Here is an 18,572-nt window from a genome sequence, read left to right as displayed (position 1 = left end):
GCATCCAAAACTGTTGGCGTTATATTCTGAGCGGCGTACATTTCATATGAGTAAAAATATAGAAATAGTTGGATTTATATGTCATAATAGAACCCACGTGGACCAAGCTTTACTTTCTTCCTGACTGAGTTTTTAACTCTTCTTTTCCTTCATTGCCCTCTGCTTGAAGTTGTTGCATCTTTGCATTATGTTCATCTAGTATGTTGCAAATTTCCCATGTCCTTTTTGCCTTTTGGCTCTGGTCGCCCATCTCAGGTAACCTATATCCTAGAAAGAGTTTGTCATAGTCTGTATTTGAGTCTTTGCGTATTGTTTGCATGACTCTTTCCTGAGTTTCTGGTTCAAGCTCTTCAAACAGAGCTTGTCCATATGGAATAAGCTCGTTTCCAAATATATGTTTTTGTAGCCATTCTGGTTTTCTTTCCATGTTACCAACTATATCTTTTGTGAATGGGAAAGCTTTTACCCAATCTTTCAGTCTTGGCGTCGTTTATTTCTGTAGTTGGTTTTATTTTGTCAAGGAACATGTTTTTCAATACTAACATTTCATTTGGTACTGTCCATTTGAGTTTTCTTAAATATTCATCCCTTCTCGGTTCATTGTCTGCAAAGTAAGTTTTTATGACATTTTTGTAAACTTTCGTTTGCAAGGTCATGTACAATAGGTTTCTCTTCCTTCTCCTCCCTAACTTTCTTTCTAAACTCTTCACCAAATATACCATCTCTATGGTTCTGTGTAGTTCTTTGAGATAAATGTTCTAGAACGTCAGGTGTTATATTTCCATCAGCCATGTTCATTTCATACTGGTTCAAAATATCTGCATCTTTCATATCTTTCAATGGCATTAAAGCCGCGCTGAAAATACCAGCTATATCTGGTTCACCATTGACTTCCATTGCGTCTACAACTTCTTGGAATTGTGGTTGTAAGTTTATGAACCACCTATCTGGATTAGCTTTATGACCCCATCTCATTGTAGTTCCATAGTCTGCAGAAACAAAAGTAGGTTTGTTTCCATATTGGTTAGGTTCTGAATGAACTTTAAACAATGTTTCATTTCTATATGTTTTGTTGAAATTTAACCTTTTATTTTCACCGAGTTCATCCAAAGATTGAACGTTATATGCTCGTAAGTAAAAAGGATTGTTGTATTTGCGTACACTTTCTTTCAGTACTTCCATTCTATGCTGAATATTTTCATCTGATGTTGGAGTCTTTTGTATGTCGGCGAACATTTTTCGATATTCTTCTACTATGTCAGCCGAATTTTTCTTAGACTCTTGGAAAGATTCCATATTCTCCGCATACTCTTGTTGAGGGTCAAGATTTTTCGGCTGTTCCAAATCTTCATCTAGTTCTGTGAAGTTAGTTTCCAAAGGAGGGACTTGTTCGTTTCCTTCAGGCTCTTCTAGCTGTTGTTGCTGAACTATTTCTTCCATGTCTGGTTGTATCTGAACTAGTTCTTCCTGTGGAGTTTCTTGTACCTCATCTGCTGGCATTTCATATATTCCGAGACCGTTTTCAACAAGTTCCCTATTTAAGTCATCCGCATTCATAAGCCTTTGTTCTTTCGTTCCGTCTCTATTTTTTACGCGTTTCATGAAGATAGTTGAATTATCTTTATCATTTATCTCTGACACCAAATATCTCGGAGTAAATTCGTTCATGTCATTTGGATGATATGCTATTAAATCATATCCCTTTGCGAGCTTGTATTTTCCAGGTTTGAAATTATATCCGATTTGGTGCTGAGTCATAAAGCTAAATAGGTTCGGGTCAGTATTTCCATCCTTGAACTTTCTAATAGCTTCTTTATATCTGTCACTAAAGTCAATAGTATCTGGGTAACCATAGTCTTCTTTAAGCATTTTTAAGAATTCTTGGTTTCCTTGTTCTCTACTTCTTTTATGTCCTTGCTCTGTTTGTGGTTGTTGTGCTGGTTGTGGAGGTGGTTGTTGTGCTGGTTGTGGAGGTGGTTGTTGTGCTGGTTGTGGAGGTGGTTGTTGTGCTGGTTGTGGAGGTGGTTGTTGTGCAGGGTTTTGAACTGTTGGTTGTTGTGTTGGTTGTTGTGTTGTTTTTGGTGCATGCCTGTGTCTGTGTCCATGTGACGATGTAAATGTTTTAGGTAGTCCTGGTGCAGGTGCTTCTCTTGGAGGGTTTGGTGGTATATAAGTTCCACTAGCTAGTATATAAGTTCCACCAGCTGGTATATAAGTTCCACCAGCTGGCACATATGTTCCATCTGCAGCGTAATGTCCTACCTGACTTTTCGTTCTTAAGAAAGCATTTACTAGGTCTGTTTTGGTCTGTTGTAACTCTTTTTCTTGACTTTTCACAACAGTTGCTCTAACAGCGTCATAGGCACTTTGAACTGCCTGTCTCGTTGCTGCATCTGTTATTTTCGTCATATTTTGTGCTACTTCTTTTAACTCTTTGTCGAAACCTTCAGACTTCAGTTTCTTTCCAGATGAGAAGTCGTTCACTAGTTTCACCTTACTATGAAGAGCTTCGAAGGCGTTCTTAAAGTCAGCATTTGTTAAAGCTTCATTTGAACTGTCTTCATCCGCTTGTATTTTTGTCCTTATTGACCCTATGAGTTGGGCTGCTTTAGCGTTGGCTTGGGCATCTAACCAGTCATTGTTAGCTTTTATATATTCTGCGCTTTTCATTGCCTTTTGCATGGCTGCGTCGTTATTTTTACTTTCTTGTGCTAAGTTTTCATACTGTACGGTTTGGTTTTGCAACTGTAAAAGTTTTTCTGCCTTTACATTTGCTTCAACTTCTTTTTTATACTCATCGCTATCCATATATGTCTTCAGGGCTTTTTGTTTTATCTCTTCATCTTTCAGTACTTTATATCGAGTAGTATGGTTTTTCAAATTTATGACATCTTGTTCCATTTTTGCTACTTCTGTTGCTTTTTCTGACACTTTTTTCGCATATTCCTCTGTACTTAGTTCTTTCAGTTGTTCTTCTTTCTTCTTTTTCTCTACGTTTAACTCATTGAGTTTCTTTGTGTGTCTGTCATATTCTAGTTTCTTTTCGTTTCACCTATTTGCTTCTGTATGTCTATGTTTGACTTTTTGACATCTGATATTTGATTTTTGAGTAAACTCAAATTCATTTGACTTTGAGGGTTATATGCTGTTCCGTCTGCAGCTCCACCATAGCCTGCCATTTTCGCTAAAAGTGCCGCTCTTAAACCTCCACTCTGTGCACCAACAACTCGGTTTAAAAGCATAGGATTGCTTGACATTTGTTGCAACATAGTGGGGTCATTCATTATTTGTTGTTGCAACTGTTGTTGTGGTGTCAGTTTTACTATTGGATGTTTCAATGCTCTCTTCCTCTTACGTATATTCTTACGTAGCTTACGTGGCATTTTAAGTGAAGTTAAAAAGCGGTTTTTGACAGATGTTTTATTGTGACTTCTTCGTAAAGACTTTGTTGAGATTTCTTCGTAAATGACCCAAAAATATATTTTAGGGTAGATATACCCTTCTACCCTAAAATATATTTTTGGGTCATTTACGCTCATTGTCTATGTTTTGTTGAGACTTCTTCATCTAATTTCTCATGAACTTTCTTGTCTATGTTTTGTAAAGACTTTGTCAAGACTTCTTCGTAAAGACTTTCTTGTCTATGTTTTGTAAAGTTCTTCGTAAAGACTTTGTAAAGACTTTGTAAAGACTTTGTAAAGACTTCTTTGTAAATGTTTTGTCAAGACTTCTTCGTAAAGACTTTGTTGAGACTTCTTCGTAAAGACTTTGTTGAGACTTCATTTATACTCATTCATCCTCAGGGCTAGAAGGCACGAAGTGCCTGGAAGCCCCACTGCCTTTTTTTTTTTTTTTTTTTTTTTTTTTTTTTACTACGGTTGTAATACGAATAAATACATATATTTAATTATTTTTATTTACATAGAGTGCGGGACAAATTTGCCAAGTGTCACTTTTCAATAACCTTAAATTACGCTTTTCTCATTTTAAAAATAACCTTAAATTATATTTGAAGAAATTATGTCTATGATATATGTTTTATGCTAGAATCTTGGAGTTTTCATGCACTACACAAGAGCTCCAAGGTTCCAAGAGTGAATGCTCAATAGCAATTATAGAGATGTACCTTTTCAAAATGACTTTTACTGATTAAATTTAATCAATAGAAGACATTTTGAAAAGGTACCTCTACAATTAGATATACAAGAGATTCAAAGCTTCATTTCAGATAGATTTGAAACTTTGAAACTCTTGGTAGATTTTGAGTGAATGCTGACAATCATCTTTGAGAAGGTTTTCTTTAAGAAAACCTTCTCAAAGAGGTTTCTCAGGAGCCCTGAGGCTCCCTTTCGTAATGATTGGGAGCCTTGGGGCTCCTGAGACGAAGAATGGCTTCGCCGAATCTTTGATCAGCAGAGGCCAAATAAAAAGGCCTCTGCTGATGGATTCTCAGGAGCCCCAAGGCTCCCTTTCGTAATGATTGGGAGCCTTGGGGCTCCTGCAGTTAGTATACCTATCTTGGGTACGGCGGCACTGCGTTCCACCTTACCCAAGATAACGGTTTGGCACTTTACAAAACCGTTAACGTATATTTTACAACACAAACAACAACACTAACTTAACCTTAAATATTTACAAAGCCGCCAACCACTTCACCTCACTAACGTTTTCACAAACGACTTCACTACTGTAAAAAATAAACGTTCTCACTTACAAAAGTATTGCAACTCCTCCCATTGCTGTGCTTCACATAACAGCTCATAATCTTCTGACTCACTTTCTTCTTCATATAGGTCAAAGTCACTGTCAAAATAAATGTTAGTAAGTTTTGACAAAGCTAATGAAACACGCTTACCGTTTGTATCATATGCTTGTATATACTTTCCATTATGCTTGTACTCATAAACGCTCAAACTAACTTTACCTTTTCTCCCTCGTATCTGATAGAATGTATTTTCACGAGGAACGAAGAACAAATTCTTGAACTCATGACCGTGGTAGTTTGTTATCTCAATAGTTTTCGTCATTTATATAAAAATAAAATAAAAAATAAATGATATCACCACCCTCACACGTATGAAAACATAGCACAAAAATAAATATAGGTGAAGTGGTGAGATCTCACCTCTTTTTTCACCTGTTTTTTCACCCTGTTGAATTCATTGCTTTATAACTCTCTTCCTTTATCCAACTCTTCTAGCTTCTTCCTAAGTTTAGTAATGTTGTCCTCATGAAGTTTAATCTTTCTCAAAATTCCTTCTTTATCTAATGGTTGCTTTATCTTTCTAAACTGAACTCTACCATCCTTCATAGTATGAATGTAAAAACCTTCTGGAACCGCTCCTGATTTAATGTATTCTACCAAAACTTTTGTTTCATTGCTTCAGTGACTTTATTTGTCATTTTACTCTAAGGTGAAGATAGCACAGCGATAATGGATTTCATGACTTTTAGTATTTCATGCAATCTTAACAGATAGCCTTACAAGTACTTCCAGTGTCCCTAGCTGTCCCTCCTTTTTATATAACTCCATGACATTTATAATCTCGCGAAACTTAACAGGTAGCATAACAGATTAAAATCAGATGAGGTTTTGAACCAAAATTTCTAAGCAACGTTGTCAAGGATTTTGAGGAACTAGGGACAGAGTGTGGCAAAGTCCAAGATTTAATTTATCTTCATCTGTTTCATCAGCTATCTCATCTAATATGCCAATATTTTATTCATAACTCGTGGCAAACTCACTAACTTTCATTATGTTCATCTGCATGCTTCATCTGATAGAAAGTATGACTTTCATTAACTCTGTGAGATAATGAAAACTACTAGGGACAGAGACCATGGCAAAGTTTATGACTTTCATTATTTCCAGAACTTAATGAAAACTACTAGGGACAGAGACCATGGCAAAGTTCATGATTTAATTTATTCTCTCACTAACAACAAACACAAACTCCAACACTAACGACAAAAATAAATGTCCTCACTTCTTAACAAAGTAATATGTGCTTCTTACACCACCATAGCTCAAACGTTTCTTTTCAAACATCGATTGAAACTTATTTTGAGCCATTGGCTTTAGTCTCTTTTTCTTCAAATACGCCAAGAAATCTTCTTCACATCTTTTCACTTCATAGCCTTCTTTAAACTCCTCCTTGTTAAGTTCTATGAAATCCTTTATCTCATTCTTTGTTGCAATGGCTTCTTCACGAACGACATCATGAACTATTTCATCACTGTTCTCATGAACGACCTCCTCACTGTTCTCATGAACTATTTCATCACTGTTCTCATGTATGACCTCCTCACTGTTCTCATGAACTATTTCATCACTGTTCTCATGTATGACCTCCTCACTGTCTTTCATAAGCGTTTCAAAGTCTCCTTTACTCATTACTTCAATCTCATGCTGTTCACAGTAGTACTTAAACTCACTGTATATGTCTTTGTTGTATGTTATATTGCTTCCCATGTACTCCATGAATTTTTCAAGCACTTCCTCATAATTCACTGTTTCTTTCTTTCCACGACCTTCTAATATCATACTTGCTTCGTAAATATAACTTCTTGCAGAACCGTCTCGCTTTCTACTTCTCTTCACAAATTCTCTCATCTTGCCACCAAATACATTTGAACTACATGCAAAGAATTCATTCTCCTTCGCAAATTCTTTATATCTTCTGTAGCACTCTGTACAATTCCATCCGGATACAAACTTTTCATAGAACTCCTCGTAAAACATTTGGTAAGGTGTTTTGTTCATTTCGATGAGTTCTTGTTTAGCCCTGGTGAATGGTATCTTCCTTACATCAAATTCACTTAAATCTTTCTTCATGAAGTACGTCAGTAAGTTTGAATAAAACTCTTCATTAAAGCTTTCAATGAGATTTGAGAAATATTCGTAATTTCCTTTGTATCTGCTGCTTACGTCAATGACAACAAATCTTCTGTCGTCTTTGTCAATCTTTACTGAGTTGAAGTTGTTAGATATCATGATGATATTACAAACATTCTCTATCTTTCTTACTGGCTGACACTTCTGATTTAAGTCCAACTGAGTCTCTGTTACTATTGACTTTAGTGCGTCGTGGTTCATGACCTTAGACGTATCGCATGAGCTTAGTTCATTGCATACGATGAGCTTCATGTTCTCAATAGCAGCATTGAATCTACCAACCACATTCTCTATTGCCGTTATATTATTGTTGGCGTACTTGCTAATGAGCTCGCATAGAACATTACTAAGTACATTCTTACCAGTTCCTTGCTTTCCTATTAACAAAAGTACTGTTCCAGTCTTTCCACAAGGATTTTGAACGATGTAGGCGAACCAGTTCAAAACATACTCATAAAGCTCTTCATCCTCATTACATATGACATCGTGAACATGTTTCAAATATCCTTCAATAACGCTTTCATCTACTTCATTCAGTACCTCATACTCATATCCTCTGAAATAGCTGTAAATGTCATCTCTTTCGTCAAAGAATCTCATGCCTGACTTCATAAGATAGTTCTTGTTCTGACCCGCTTCATAAATCATCAGTGCGTTCACATCCTTCTCCTCAATACGTCCTACATAAACACTCTTCATGAGCTTATTGAATTCCTTGCTATCTACTGACACAAGTGTTGTTGTGTCTCGTATTCCATCATAATCTTTCACTAGATATGTCATACGTGCTCCGTCAATAACGACAACACATCTTCTTAAGTCATTTATAACACTAGCTATGTCAATACCGTCCTCACTCATGTACTTATTTCTTCCTCAAGTCCTTTAGTGTGAAAGTGTCTCTAAGTTCTATTTCAAGCAATTCATTTACACATCCTTTGCAATACTTCTCTATAAAATATTTCTGTCGTTCTTTACTAAGTTTCTTAACAGCTCTGAAGAACCATGTGTTTTGACTCAAACATCCTTCACAACTTCTCTCATTCATTCCTAGTTCTTTCATGTCATTATCTTCAACCTCTATGGTCTCATTGACTAAGGTCAAAGGGTTCTTAGTCATTGCTGGTCTTATCTGAAACAATGTTTGTGCAACAGGTTTAACTAGTTCAGCAACGTCCTTCCTTAATATGAATAGCTGTTTCCACTCATCTTTGCTAACAGTTCTTTCATAACCACTGACAGTAATGATTTCATTTGCTGACCTTAGACACTTATGTTCTATCATTTGTATTGCTTTTGTGTAAGGCTTTCGTGAGCATAGGTTGTATATGTCATTCCTGCAATGTTCATTCATGCCAATAGTACTAAATCCTTTCTTTGCTGTTGAGTGCATAATATCCATTAGTTCCTGTGTTCGTATTGCTGTCTCATAAAATACAACAAGACCTTTGTCATCTATGACGTACTTACCGAAAACATTGCTTATATTCTTTAACCATGAAATAACATCCTCATTCATGCTGTCAAACATGAAGTAAGGTCTTACATACTCTTCACTTATAAGATACTCCACAAAGTACTTGTTAAGCTCTATGTCCTCGTGAGCGATTTCATTAGGTTTGATATTAGTTCCTTTTGTCATTGCTGTCATGTACTTCACTCTCATAGTTCCTTTCAATAGCGTAAAAGTACTTCATTGTTTCATAACTGCTCTAAATTCTGTTCAAAATTCGTACAACATAACTTTTTAACATTAGTGAAAGAACATGAGCGAAACAACAACATCTAACATTACAGAAGAAGTCAATGACAATGCCGATGAAAACATTACAGAAGGAGCTAGTGAAAATATTGACGAGTTCAGTGAGGAAGAAGATATTGAGGACGTCAATGAGAACGTTAGTGGGGAACAAACTCAATGGGAAACATTGAGAAATCATGAAGATTATGAGATTTGTACGACATATCCTTTTACTATTCGTCGAAAGAAAGACAAACATATTATGAGTGAATACTTAATAAATTATGGTTATTATTGTGCTTAGTTTTAAACAAACAAAATGTACTTAAAGCATAGAATTATTGCAGAACAGTGGATTGAAAATACAAACAATTTGAAAGAAATAGACCATATAAATCATGATAGAACGGACAACAGAATCTCAAACCTTCGTTGGTGTGTCTAGATCTGAAAACAATAGAAAATAAAAGCAAGTATGGCGATATAGTTTATGAGTTCGTTGATGAAATATCTGACGAAGCTGTTGAAATAACAGATTATGGTAAGCATTCGTTTGAGTTCTACTACTATGTTGAGAATGAGGACGCATTCTATTATTATACAGGTCTTAACTATCGAAAACTTCATATAAACTTTACAAAAACAGGTGCTGCTTATGTTTGTATGATAGATACAGAAAACAAGAGTGTAATTTTATTCATAAACAAATTCAAAAACGCTTGTACGGGTTCATGTAGGACAAACATTATTTTTCAACACTAACACCAACACTTAGGACAAACATTCATGACTAACATTACTGTATAACATAGACACTAACTGCATCGAAACTAAACGTAAATGCTTTGTCAAAACTTCATCGTATATGTTTTGTCAAAACTTCATAGTAAATGCTTTGTTATGACCTCATGGAACTTAACCGTAAATGATTTGTCAAAACTTCATCGTATATGCTTTGTCAAGACTTCTTCATCGTAAATGTTTTGTCATGATTTCATCGTATATGTTTTGTCAAACATGAACGTATATGCTTTGTCATGACTTCTTCGTATATGCTTTGTCATGACTTCTTCGTATATGTTTTGTCAAAACTTCTTCGTATATGTTTTGTCAAAACTTCTTCGTAATGAGTGTAAATGATTTCATATGATTGTTTCCCTCGAAAAACCGAGAGAAGAGATTCCATATGAAAATCGCAAGAATTTGGCTCCTGGTTTGAAATATTATTATGTTCATAGACTTCATCGTAAATGTTTTGTCATGACTTCATCGTATATGTTTTGTCATGACTTCTTCGTATATGTTTTGTCATGACTTCTTCATCGTATATGTTTTGTCATGACTTCTTCGTAATGAACGTATATGTTTTGTCAAGGTTTCATCGTATATGCTTTGTCATGACTTCATCGTATATGTTTTGTCATGACTTCATCGTAAATGTTTTGTGAAGAATATAACAACCACCTGAATTCAGACGGTTGCTTTTTATACAAAATTCACACAGGAAAATTCTTGAGTTTTGGTTGAAAGAATACGGTCAAGCCAAAAGTGGCTCGACCTCAAAACAAACATTTTATGATCTTACTAAGGCGTTATGAATGAATTCAAAGGTATTTGCATACATCCTGACCTCGTTCATTTTGTTGCTGAATGGTGCTCTGTAAAGTATGCATTTTATGTCAAAGATATTATGGACTCCATAGATAAGAAAGTTCATGAGAAGTTAGATGAAGAAGAACTCGAAGATACAGTAGAGAATGTAAAAACAAGCATTTTATGATCTTACTAAGGCGTTATGAATGAATTCAAAGGTATTTGCATACATCCTGACCTCGTTCATTTTGTTGCTGAATTCAGCAAAAATAATGTTTAGGGTAGATGGTTTTTAGGTGTCACTACGTCACCATGTCACCAGGTTAATTAACTTCTCTTAAAATTACTGACAACATGACATTTTGACAACAGTCCAGGAAATATATTTTATCGTATATGTTTTGTCATGATTTTATCGTATATGCTTTGTCATGACTTCATCGTAATGAACGTAAATGTTTTGTCATGATTTCATCGTATATGTTTTGTCAAGTTTCATCGTAAATGTTTTGTCATGACTTCATCGTAATGAGCGTAAATGATCCAAAAATAATGTTTACGTTCATGTTTTCAGGTTATTCAATAATTAATTATTTTTGAAGAACTGAAGGTGTCACTATGTCACCATGTCACCAGGTTATTTAACTTCTCTGAAAAAATGAGACAACATGACATTTAGACAACAACACAACAGGATTAATGAGGAAGGCATTTATGAATTATTTTTGAATAACTGAAGGTGTCACTATGTCACCATGTCACCAGGTTATTTAACTTCTCTGAAAAAATGAGACAACATGACATTTAGACAACAACACAACAGGATTAATGAGGAAGGCATTTATGAATTATTTTTGAATAACTGAAGGTGTCACTATGTCACCATGTCACCAGGTTATTTAACTTCTCTGAAAAAATGAGACAACATGACATTTAGACAACAACACAGGAAATAAATGTTTACGTAAATGTTTTGTCAAGATTTCTTCGTATATGTTTTGTCATGACTTCTTCGTATATGTTTTGTCATGATTTCATCGTAATGAGCGTAAATGACCCAAAAATAATGTTTAGGTGAAGAGGTGAGATCTCACCTCTTTTCTCACCTCTTTTCTCACCTCATTGAATTTTCATGATTTCTTCGTATATGTTTTGTCAAGACTTCTTCATCGTAATGAGTGTAAATGACCCAAAAATAATGTTTAGGTGAAGAGGTGAGATCTCACCTCTTTTCTCACCTCATTGAATTTTCATGACTTCTTCATCGTAATGAGCGTAAATGTTTTGTCATGATTTCATCGTATATGCTTTGTCAAACATGAACGTAAATGTTTTGTCAAGATTTCTTCGTATATGTTTTGTCATGACTTCTTCATCGTAATGAACGTATATGCTTTGTCAAACATGAACGTAAATGATTTGTCGAAACTTCATCGTATATGTTTTGTCAAATATAGATACACATCATGTAGGCTTAAATTATTCTTTATTGAAGTCTGTTGCTCAAATTTTAAATTGAATTTGTTATTATTGTGGTAAAAAATCAATTCAATTATTGATGCGCAAAAAATAATTTTATTTTCTAATGTGGAATCGATTGTTGTGATCATACTAAAAAAGCAAGCTTTCTCAATATGGTTTACACCTTTTTAGATAAGGTTTTTTATGTATTCTTGCTGCTTGATAGTTAATTCATATAAATATGATCGAGCATATATTATATGCTATTGAAGTACAATGTAATGGACTAGCATTTAAATCACTAAGCCTCATCTTGATGAAAAATTCAAGATTATTTGAGATTTTAAATATCCATTTTCTTCAAAGAATTATAATTTCTACAATATAAAGGAAACTATTTATGTTATTATTTATATATGTTATCATATAATAGCTAATATATCATTATTAAATCTATTTCGAATTTTTGAACTAATCATACCTCCCAGATCGCACACATATGAGGACAATATCTTTCCTACTTTTATCCCTAAAAATTTAAGGTTTACACCTTTTTGCCCGGTTTACACCTTTTTCTCCTGACTATATATAATTATCTTGAGATACAAAAACATTGATAATGCTGGAGATAGTTATCGATGCAAGATATGCATAAAAATTGTTCATGATCATTGTAAAAAGTCTGATGTTAGTTAGAAGTGTCACTTTTATGCATACGTTATCTAAAAATGGAAGAGGAATTAGGCCAGCTTTTCGATGCTCTTGCTAAAGAAGAAGTTCTTGAGGGTGAAATTGGCTATCAAAAGGCAATCGACTTCGCTATGCAGAAAGTTAAGCTTCCAAATGGCTTTTCAAGAGAAGATTTAATTGACGTTCTTGAAATTTAGAAAAACCAGAGCAATTCAGCAAAGGTCAATTCATCCCATTCGCTCAAAACATTGTCACACAGTTAAAGACAGAAATTGCTCCTGATCCAGAAACCCCAGATCCTGAAGATGAAGAAGTACTCAGATTATCACCACAGTTCATTGCAGAGAGATTATCCGACCTCCAACCAGTCGAAGAAGGCTCTCTTTCATTCGCATTTACTTCTTTTTCAGTTGCAGAAGCAGATATTGTTGATATCTCTGCTTTATCAACATTTCAAGCTTTATTCTACATATCACTCAAAACAAACTCTATCTCAAATTTTTCCCCACTTAATGGTTTACCAAAATTGAAAGAATTATACTTACAAGAAAATAAAGTTGTTAATTTCGATGGAATTAGCCTCCCATCACTCGAAATTCTCGATCTATCGCAGAATAAATTCTGTTCCCTTGGAGAATTCAATACTCCAAAGCTAAAGAAATTAAATCTTTCACAGAACGCTATTAAGTACATTTCACAGACTGCATTCTCACAGTTATCGAATCTTGAAGAGCTTGACTTGTCCCAAAACAAGTTAAAGAACTTCAAATTTGGAACTTTCGCTTATCTTTCTAATCTTAAGGTTCTTAAGCTCGATCAGAACGCAATTACAGAAATACCAACAATAGTATTCTGAATTATCAAGCATGTTCTTAACTTTAAAAATAGACATTAAATGGTTTGAAAGACATCATAAGAATAGATATAACAAAAATTCAACTACAAAAGATTAGCAATTACTTGATTATATAGCATTTTATTAGCTATGCGATTATTGTTATCTATAAAGTTTGGCGATTCAACGGGAAGACTACAAATTGTGCGGCCAAATTGCCACCATTTTGTAAAGTAGTTTTTTTGACATCCAGTGCAATTGCAGGGGAAGTGTTTCAAAAAAATTTTAATGGTTGTGTGAGAGACCTTATTCCCTTACAGGAGCTCCAGAGCTCCTAATCCCTACGAAAGGGAGCTCCGGAGCTCCTGAATCTGTATCAGCAGAGGCCATTTTCCATTTGGGCCTCTGCTGATTTAAGATCAAAGCAGCCTTCTGCTTTTCAGGAGCTCCAGAGCTCCTAATCCCTACGAAAGGGAGCTCCGGAGCTCCTGAATCTGTATCAGCAGAGGCCATTTTCCATTTGGGCCTCTGCTGATTTAAGATCAAAGCAGCCTTCTGCTTTTCAGGAGCTCCAGAGCTCCTAATCCCTACGAAAGGGAGCTCCGGAGCTCCTGAATCTGTATCAGCAGAGGCCATTTTCCATTTGGGCCTCTGCTGATTTAAGATCAAAGCAGCCTTCTGCTTTTCAGGAGCTCCAGAGCTCCTAATCCCTACGAAAGGGAGCTCCGGAGCTCCTGAATCTGTATCAGCAGAGGCCATTTTCCATTTGTGCCTCTGCTGATCAGAAGAATAAGGCAGCCATTCTGCCTCTTCAGGAGCTCCAGAACTCTGTTTCCTCAAGATCAGGAGTGATGGAGTTCCTCACTTTCGATTTGTTAAAGCCTGTTCTTTTGGGAACAGGCTTTAATAAATTTAATGTGCACTCAATCCAGCTCTGTTAAATATTTTGAACTCTACTCTTCTAATATAGAGTTCAAAATATCTTCCAGAGCTGGATTGAGTCTATATTACATCATATTTCTCAGTAATTTTGTGAATATGTGTTGGTGAAATAACCCTCACTAATGCAGACTTTACGATGTCAAAAATACTTATTTCTGACACTTTACAAACTTTACAAAGCACACTTTTGTAATATACCCGCGATTCAACTTGATTCGTTCCTAATTTAATTTTTTGATGGTAATTTATTAATTCATTTAATTTTTAAAACTTAATGTAAGTTTTGCAAGATTTATTATAATAAGCATAATTCATTATTTCGTCTCAAGAATGTGAATTGGTACATTTCAATCTCCAAAGATTTATGGATTCTAATTTAGAAAACTCGTGTGAAAAATAGCACAAATTTCAAATTTCAAATTTCAAAAATATCTCAAGATTTGCTAGTACCATACTATGAAAATCGAGTATATAAGAATTTCCGAAAAAGTGACACCCCAAAAAGTGACAGTTTCAATAGGGAGTAACACTTAAAAAGTGACAATTTAAAATTCACAATAAATAAAAATAATAAATTTTTTAGTCAATTAAATTATTCTTTTCTTTGAAATCCTCCAAAAATTCTTCGAAATGTTCTAAAATATAACCTGGAGAATTATAACAAAATTCATTAATTTCTAACATATACGTATCTAACAATTCATTTGGAATTTCAAACGATCTTAAATATGTAATTGAATTTTGTATCTTCTCATTTATTTGAGAAAGTTTTCTTCAGCATTTTCCAATAAAAATCTTAATGGATTCAAATTGGCTTCTTGATTCTGAACAAAATTTAATACTTGGTATAAACGTGATTGAACTTCTCTTTTCAATTTTGTTTTATAATCTGTCAATCAAGGCTCGCGAATTCTAATTGAAGGAATAAAACCTGTTTGAAGTAAATCGTTTTTAATACGATAAAAGTAATTGGGTGCAACTTCTTCTAAAAGATTTTTGACAAAAACATCAATTCTTTGATTTTTAACGCAGCCAAAATCGTGATATTTTATCTTTTTAAATAAAGATTCAGAAACGTTATTCACAACGGTTAATTCATTTGGTCTGCAGCGGCTATCCACTGTTGTTTATGAATGTCCCACTGACGTGTAAAGTATTGATTAAATTCCAATTGATCTTGAGTTTTATCAATAATGTGCTCTTTATACATTTTTGCAGCATCTTCTTCTGTGCAATCACGATAATAACATAAAATGTTCATAAATTTTTCGACTTCTGATCTAATCTCTTCATCATTTATCTTTGAGAGATTCTTTTTAAGTGCGCGTATTACATGTAGCGCGCACCAAAAGATATTGCACTCCGGAAATGAATTCCTAATCCGTTGAAAATGTTTAGTGCACAGTCAGACATGATAAATTCAGGTTCTGTGTGAGTTGTTTCAAAATATTTACTTAAGCAAAAAGAAATATTTTCACTATTATCTGGATATATTTATAAATAACACAAAGGGATAGAATGAGTATTAGCAAATTTGGTAGCTAATACATAAAAAGGAAATCCATGAATAATTAATTTAAACGTAGAGTCTAAGTGATAAATTGGTGGTTTTTCATGAATTTGAGAGATCATATCATTATCAGAGTAAATAAAAACCAATTTGTCTGGAAAATCAGTATCTTCACCTTGAATGTCAAATAAATAAGGTCATCATGTTGATCTTCCCATTGATTAACATAGTTTTGTAAAGATTGAAATTGATTTAAAGATATGTCTGGTAAAGATCTCATAAGATCTTTTTGTTGTAAATAATATTTCAATTGATTGCAGTTTGTTTCATAGTCATGTGAATACAAGTATGATCTTTAGGTATTTCAAGCGTTTTGTTGACTTCTTGTGTTGCATTAAGTGGACTTCCGTGATTCATGAGAAATTTTTTAATCCAAGCAGGGTAAGTACCACTTGTAGGTGTATTTTTATGTTGTGGTGGTGGTCCTGAGTGAATATGAGTTAAGTTTGCAGATTTAAAAATGTAATTGTCGAAATTTTTAATAAATTTAAAGCCTGCTGGCAGCCTTCGTATTCGCATTGTGGTAGATTAATACTCCTGTTCCAATTGATAGTTTTGTGGGTCTTTGACAAATCTTATGTTACCATGCAGCTCTGCAGCTATAACAAAACGAGAATATTCTAAATATCCTATGGCTTGATCAACCTCGCATGGAGGATCGGGTGGAGGATGTTGCATTGAGCAGCAAAAAGGAAAAATAAAATTGAAAACTCACATTGAAAAAATAACGGTTTAATAGAAACTATTTTTTTTCTTCTGAAAAAGAATTATCTTTGAGTATCTAAATTGGGATAAAGAGATATAGAATAGATAACTAGTACTTAATATATGATACATGTACACGAAATGGAAGAATGTTACTAAAAGAAAGAGAAATTTTAGCTTAATATTTTACATACGAATCAATTACTTTTGGTTAAAAGTAGAATTGTTGGCTATGATGTACTGATTCATGATCAGTACATCATAGCCAACAATTCCTTATATAAAGTTCAAAAACTTGGGTGCAATCAGAACTGATTGCACCCAAGTTTTTGAACTTTCTTGAGGGAATGGAAGAGTAAGAGTATACATTATGAATATATACCTCTTACCCTTCCATTCCCTCTCTGACAGCGGGAAACTTTGTCTGAATGTTAAACTATTCAGACAAAGTTTTCCGCTGTCAGCGAAAGAATTGTTCCATCTGGTGCATAGAGTGTGAATCTATGCACAAATGGAGCAAGTCCTCGCGAAATTGCCAAAACTTGCGTCGCATTTCAAAGATTGCGACCCAAATTTTGGCGATTTCTAGTAGAGATGGAGTATTTTGAGTCACTGACCTATATGCAGTGGCTCAATGGGCTCCATCTCTACTTTGAAGCAAGGAAACTTTCCTCGAAATTTTGATAATTTGAAGAAAGTTTTCAAGCAATTAACAAAGGATTACTCGCTATGAGGTAAAAATTCTAGATTTTCACCTCATAGCGAGAGCTTCCCTTTCATTGCTTGAAAACTTTCCCCAGCTTTAAAATTGTGGAAAGGGCTGTAAAGTCGACTCCGATACCAGCAGGTACCAGAGTATTTAAAAGAGAAGCTCTCGTACGAGTTTCTATGAAGACCTTCTCATTCAAGAAGATCTTAATTAGAAAATCGTACAGAGGCATTGGAAACTCGCGTCTGGTACATGTTGGTACCAGAGTGTTTGAGATTTGAAGACTCTGGTACTAACATGTACCAGAATTTATGATGAATTTAAGATGGACCATTATAAAATGGTAGCGGTTTGTTTCAAAAAATTTTAGATGAGATTTGCATAGATATAGATTATATGATTTATACATATGAAAAATAATATATATATATAAAAAAAAAGGTATTGGGGCTTCCAGGCACTTCGTGCCCTCTAGCCCCGAAGATGTTTAGTATAAAACCGCTTTTTAACTTCACTTAAAATGCCACGTAAGCTACGTAAGAATATACGTAAGAGGAAGAGAGCATTGAAACATCCAATAGTAAGACTAACACCACAACAACAGTTGCAACAACAAATGCTGAATGACCCCACTATGTTGCAACAAATGTCAAGCAATCCTATGCTTTTAAACCGAGTTGTTGGTGCACAGAGTGGAGGTTTAAGAGCGGCACTTTTAGCGAAAATGGCAGGCTATGGTGGAGCTGCAGACGGAACAGCCTATAACCCTCAAAGTCAAATGAATTTGAGTTCACTCAAAAATCAAATAGCAGATGTCAAAAAGCAAACATAGACATACAGAAGCAAATAGGTGAAAACGAAAAGAAACTAGATATACAGACACACAAAGAAACTCAATGAGTTAAACGTAGAGAAAAAGAAGAAAGAAGAACAACTGAAAGAACTAAGTACAGAGCAATATGCGAAAAAAGTGTCAGAAAAAGCAGCAGAAGTAGCAAAAATGGAACAAGATGTTTTAAATTTGAAAAACCATACTACTCAATATAAAGTACTGAAAGATGAAGAGATAAAACAAAAAGCCCTGAAGACATATATGGATAGCGATGAGTATAAAAAAGAAGTTGAAGCAAATGTAAAGGCAGAAAAACTTTTACAGTTGCAAAACCAAACCGTACAGTATGAAAACTTAGCACAAGAAAGTAAAAATAACGACGCACCATGCAAAAGGCAATGAAAAGCGCAGAATATATAAAAGCTAACAATGACTGGTTAGATGCCCAAGCCAACGCTAAAGCAGCCCAACTCATAGGGTCAATAAGGACAAAAATACAAGCGGATGAAGACAGTTCAAATGAAGCTTTAACGAATGCTGACTTTAAGAACGCCTTCGAAGCTCTTCATAGTAAGGTGAAACAAGTGAACGACTTCTCA

The 18,572-nt window shown here is 34.6% G+C and overlaps 3 protein-coding genes and 3 pseudogenes across 6 annotated transcripts, besides 8 other annotated features; 2 read left to right on the top strand and 4 right to left on the bottom strand.

Moving 5' to 3' along the window:
- Positions 1–3,870: part of a mobile genetic element that runs on past the window's edge.
- TVAGG3_0316750 (protein of unknown function, DUF4106 family) lies at positions 800–1,758 on the bottom strand (the record flags this gene model as incomplete). The annotated part of the gene is made up of 1 exon (XM_051230067.1): positions 800–1,758. A coding segment is annotated over one exon (959 nt), but the record flags the coding sequence as incomplete, so codon positions are not given.
- On the bottom strand, positions 2,777–3,383 carry TVAGG3_0316740 (annotated as a pseudogene). The gene has a single exon. A coding segment is annotated over exon 1 (607 nt).
- Positions 3,783–3,870: a terminal%2Cinverted (terminal inverted repeat of Maverick-3 transposon ID:TVAGG3_0316730).
- Positions 3,871–3,924: 54 nt separating this feature from the next.
- Positions 3,925–3,953: a terminal%2Cinverted (terminal inverted repeat of MuDR-4N1_TV transposon ID:TVAGG3_0316720).
- Positions 3,925–4,504: a mobile genetic element.
- A 202-nt stretch (positions 4,505–4,706) lies between these two features.
- On the bottom strand, positions 4,707–5,027 carry TVAGG3_0316710 (uncharacterized protein; the record flags this gene model as incomplete). The annotated part of the gene is made up of 1 exon (XM_001310001.2): positions 4,707–5,027. One exon carries the CDS (start codon positions 5,025–5,027, stop codon positions 4,707–4,709), a length of 321 nt encoding a protein of 106 aa, XP_001310002.2.
- A 956-nt stretch (positions 5,028–5,983) lies between these two features.
- Positions 5,984–6,481, bottom strand: TVAGG3_0316700 (uncharacterized protein; the record flags this gene model as incomplete). Its single annotated transcript, XM_051230066.1, has 1 exon — positions 5,984–6,481. The coding sequence occupies one exon, from the start codon at positions 6,479–6,481 to the stop codon at positions 5,984–5,986; it is 498 nt and encodes a 165-aa protein (XP_051099796.1).
- Positions 6,482–6,517: 36 nt separating this feature from the next.
- Positions 6,518–8,039: a mobile genetic element.
- A 4,379-nt stretch (positions 8,040–12,418) lies between these two features.
- TVAGG3_0316680 lies at positions 12,419–13,236 on the top strand (annotated as a pseudogene). Its single transcript has one exon. A coding segment is annotated over exon 1 (818 nt).
- Positions 13,237–13,532: 296 nt separating this feature from the next.
- Positions 13,533–14,038: a mobile genetic element.
- A 584-nt stretch (positions 14,039–14,622) lies between these two features.
- Positions 14,623–14,652: a terminal%2Cinverted (terminal inverted repeat of MuDR-2/MuDR-2B_TvMULE3 transposon ID:TVAGG3_0316660).
- Positions 14,623–17,576: a mobile genetic element.
- An 85-nt stretch (positions 17,577–17,661) lies between these two features.
- Positions 17,662–18,323, top strand: TVAGG3_0316650 (annotated as a pseudogene). The gene has a single exon. A coding segment is annotated over exon 1 (662 nt).
- The last annotated feature ends 249 nt before the right edge of the window (positions 18,324–18,572 follow it).

Source organism: Trichomonas vaginalis, chromosome V (assembly GCF_026262505.1).
Source record: "Trichomonas vaginalis G3 chromosome V, whole genome shotgun sequence".
Classification (NCBI taxonomy): Eukaryota; Parabasalia; order Trichomonadida; family Trichomonadidae; genus Trichomonas; species Trichomonas vaginalis.
This window is presented reverse-complemented; position numbering and strand designations above follow the sequence as displayed.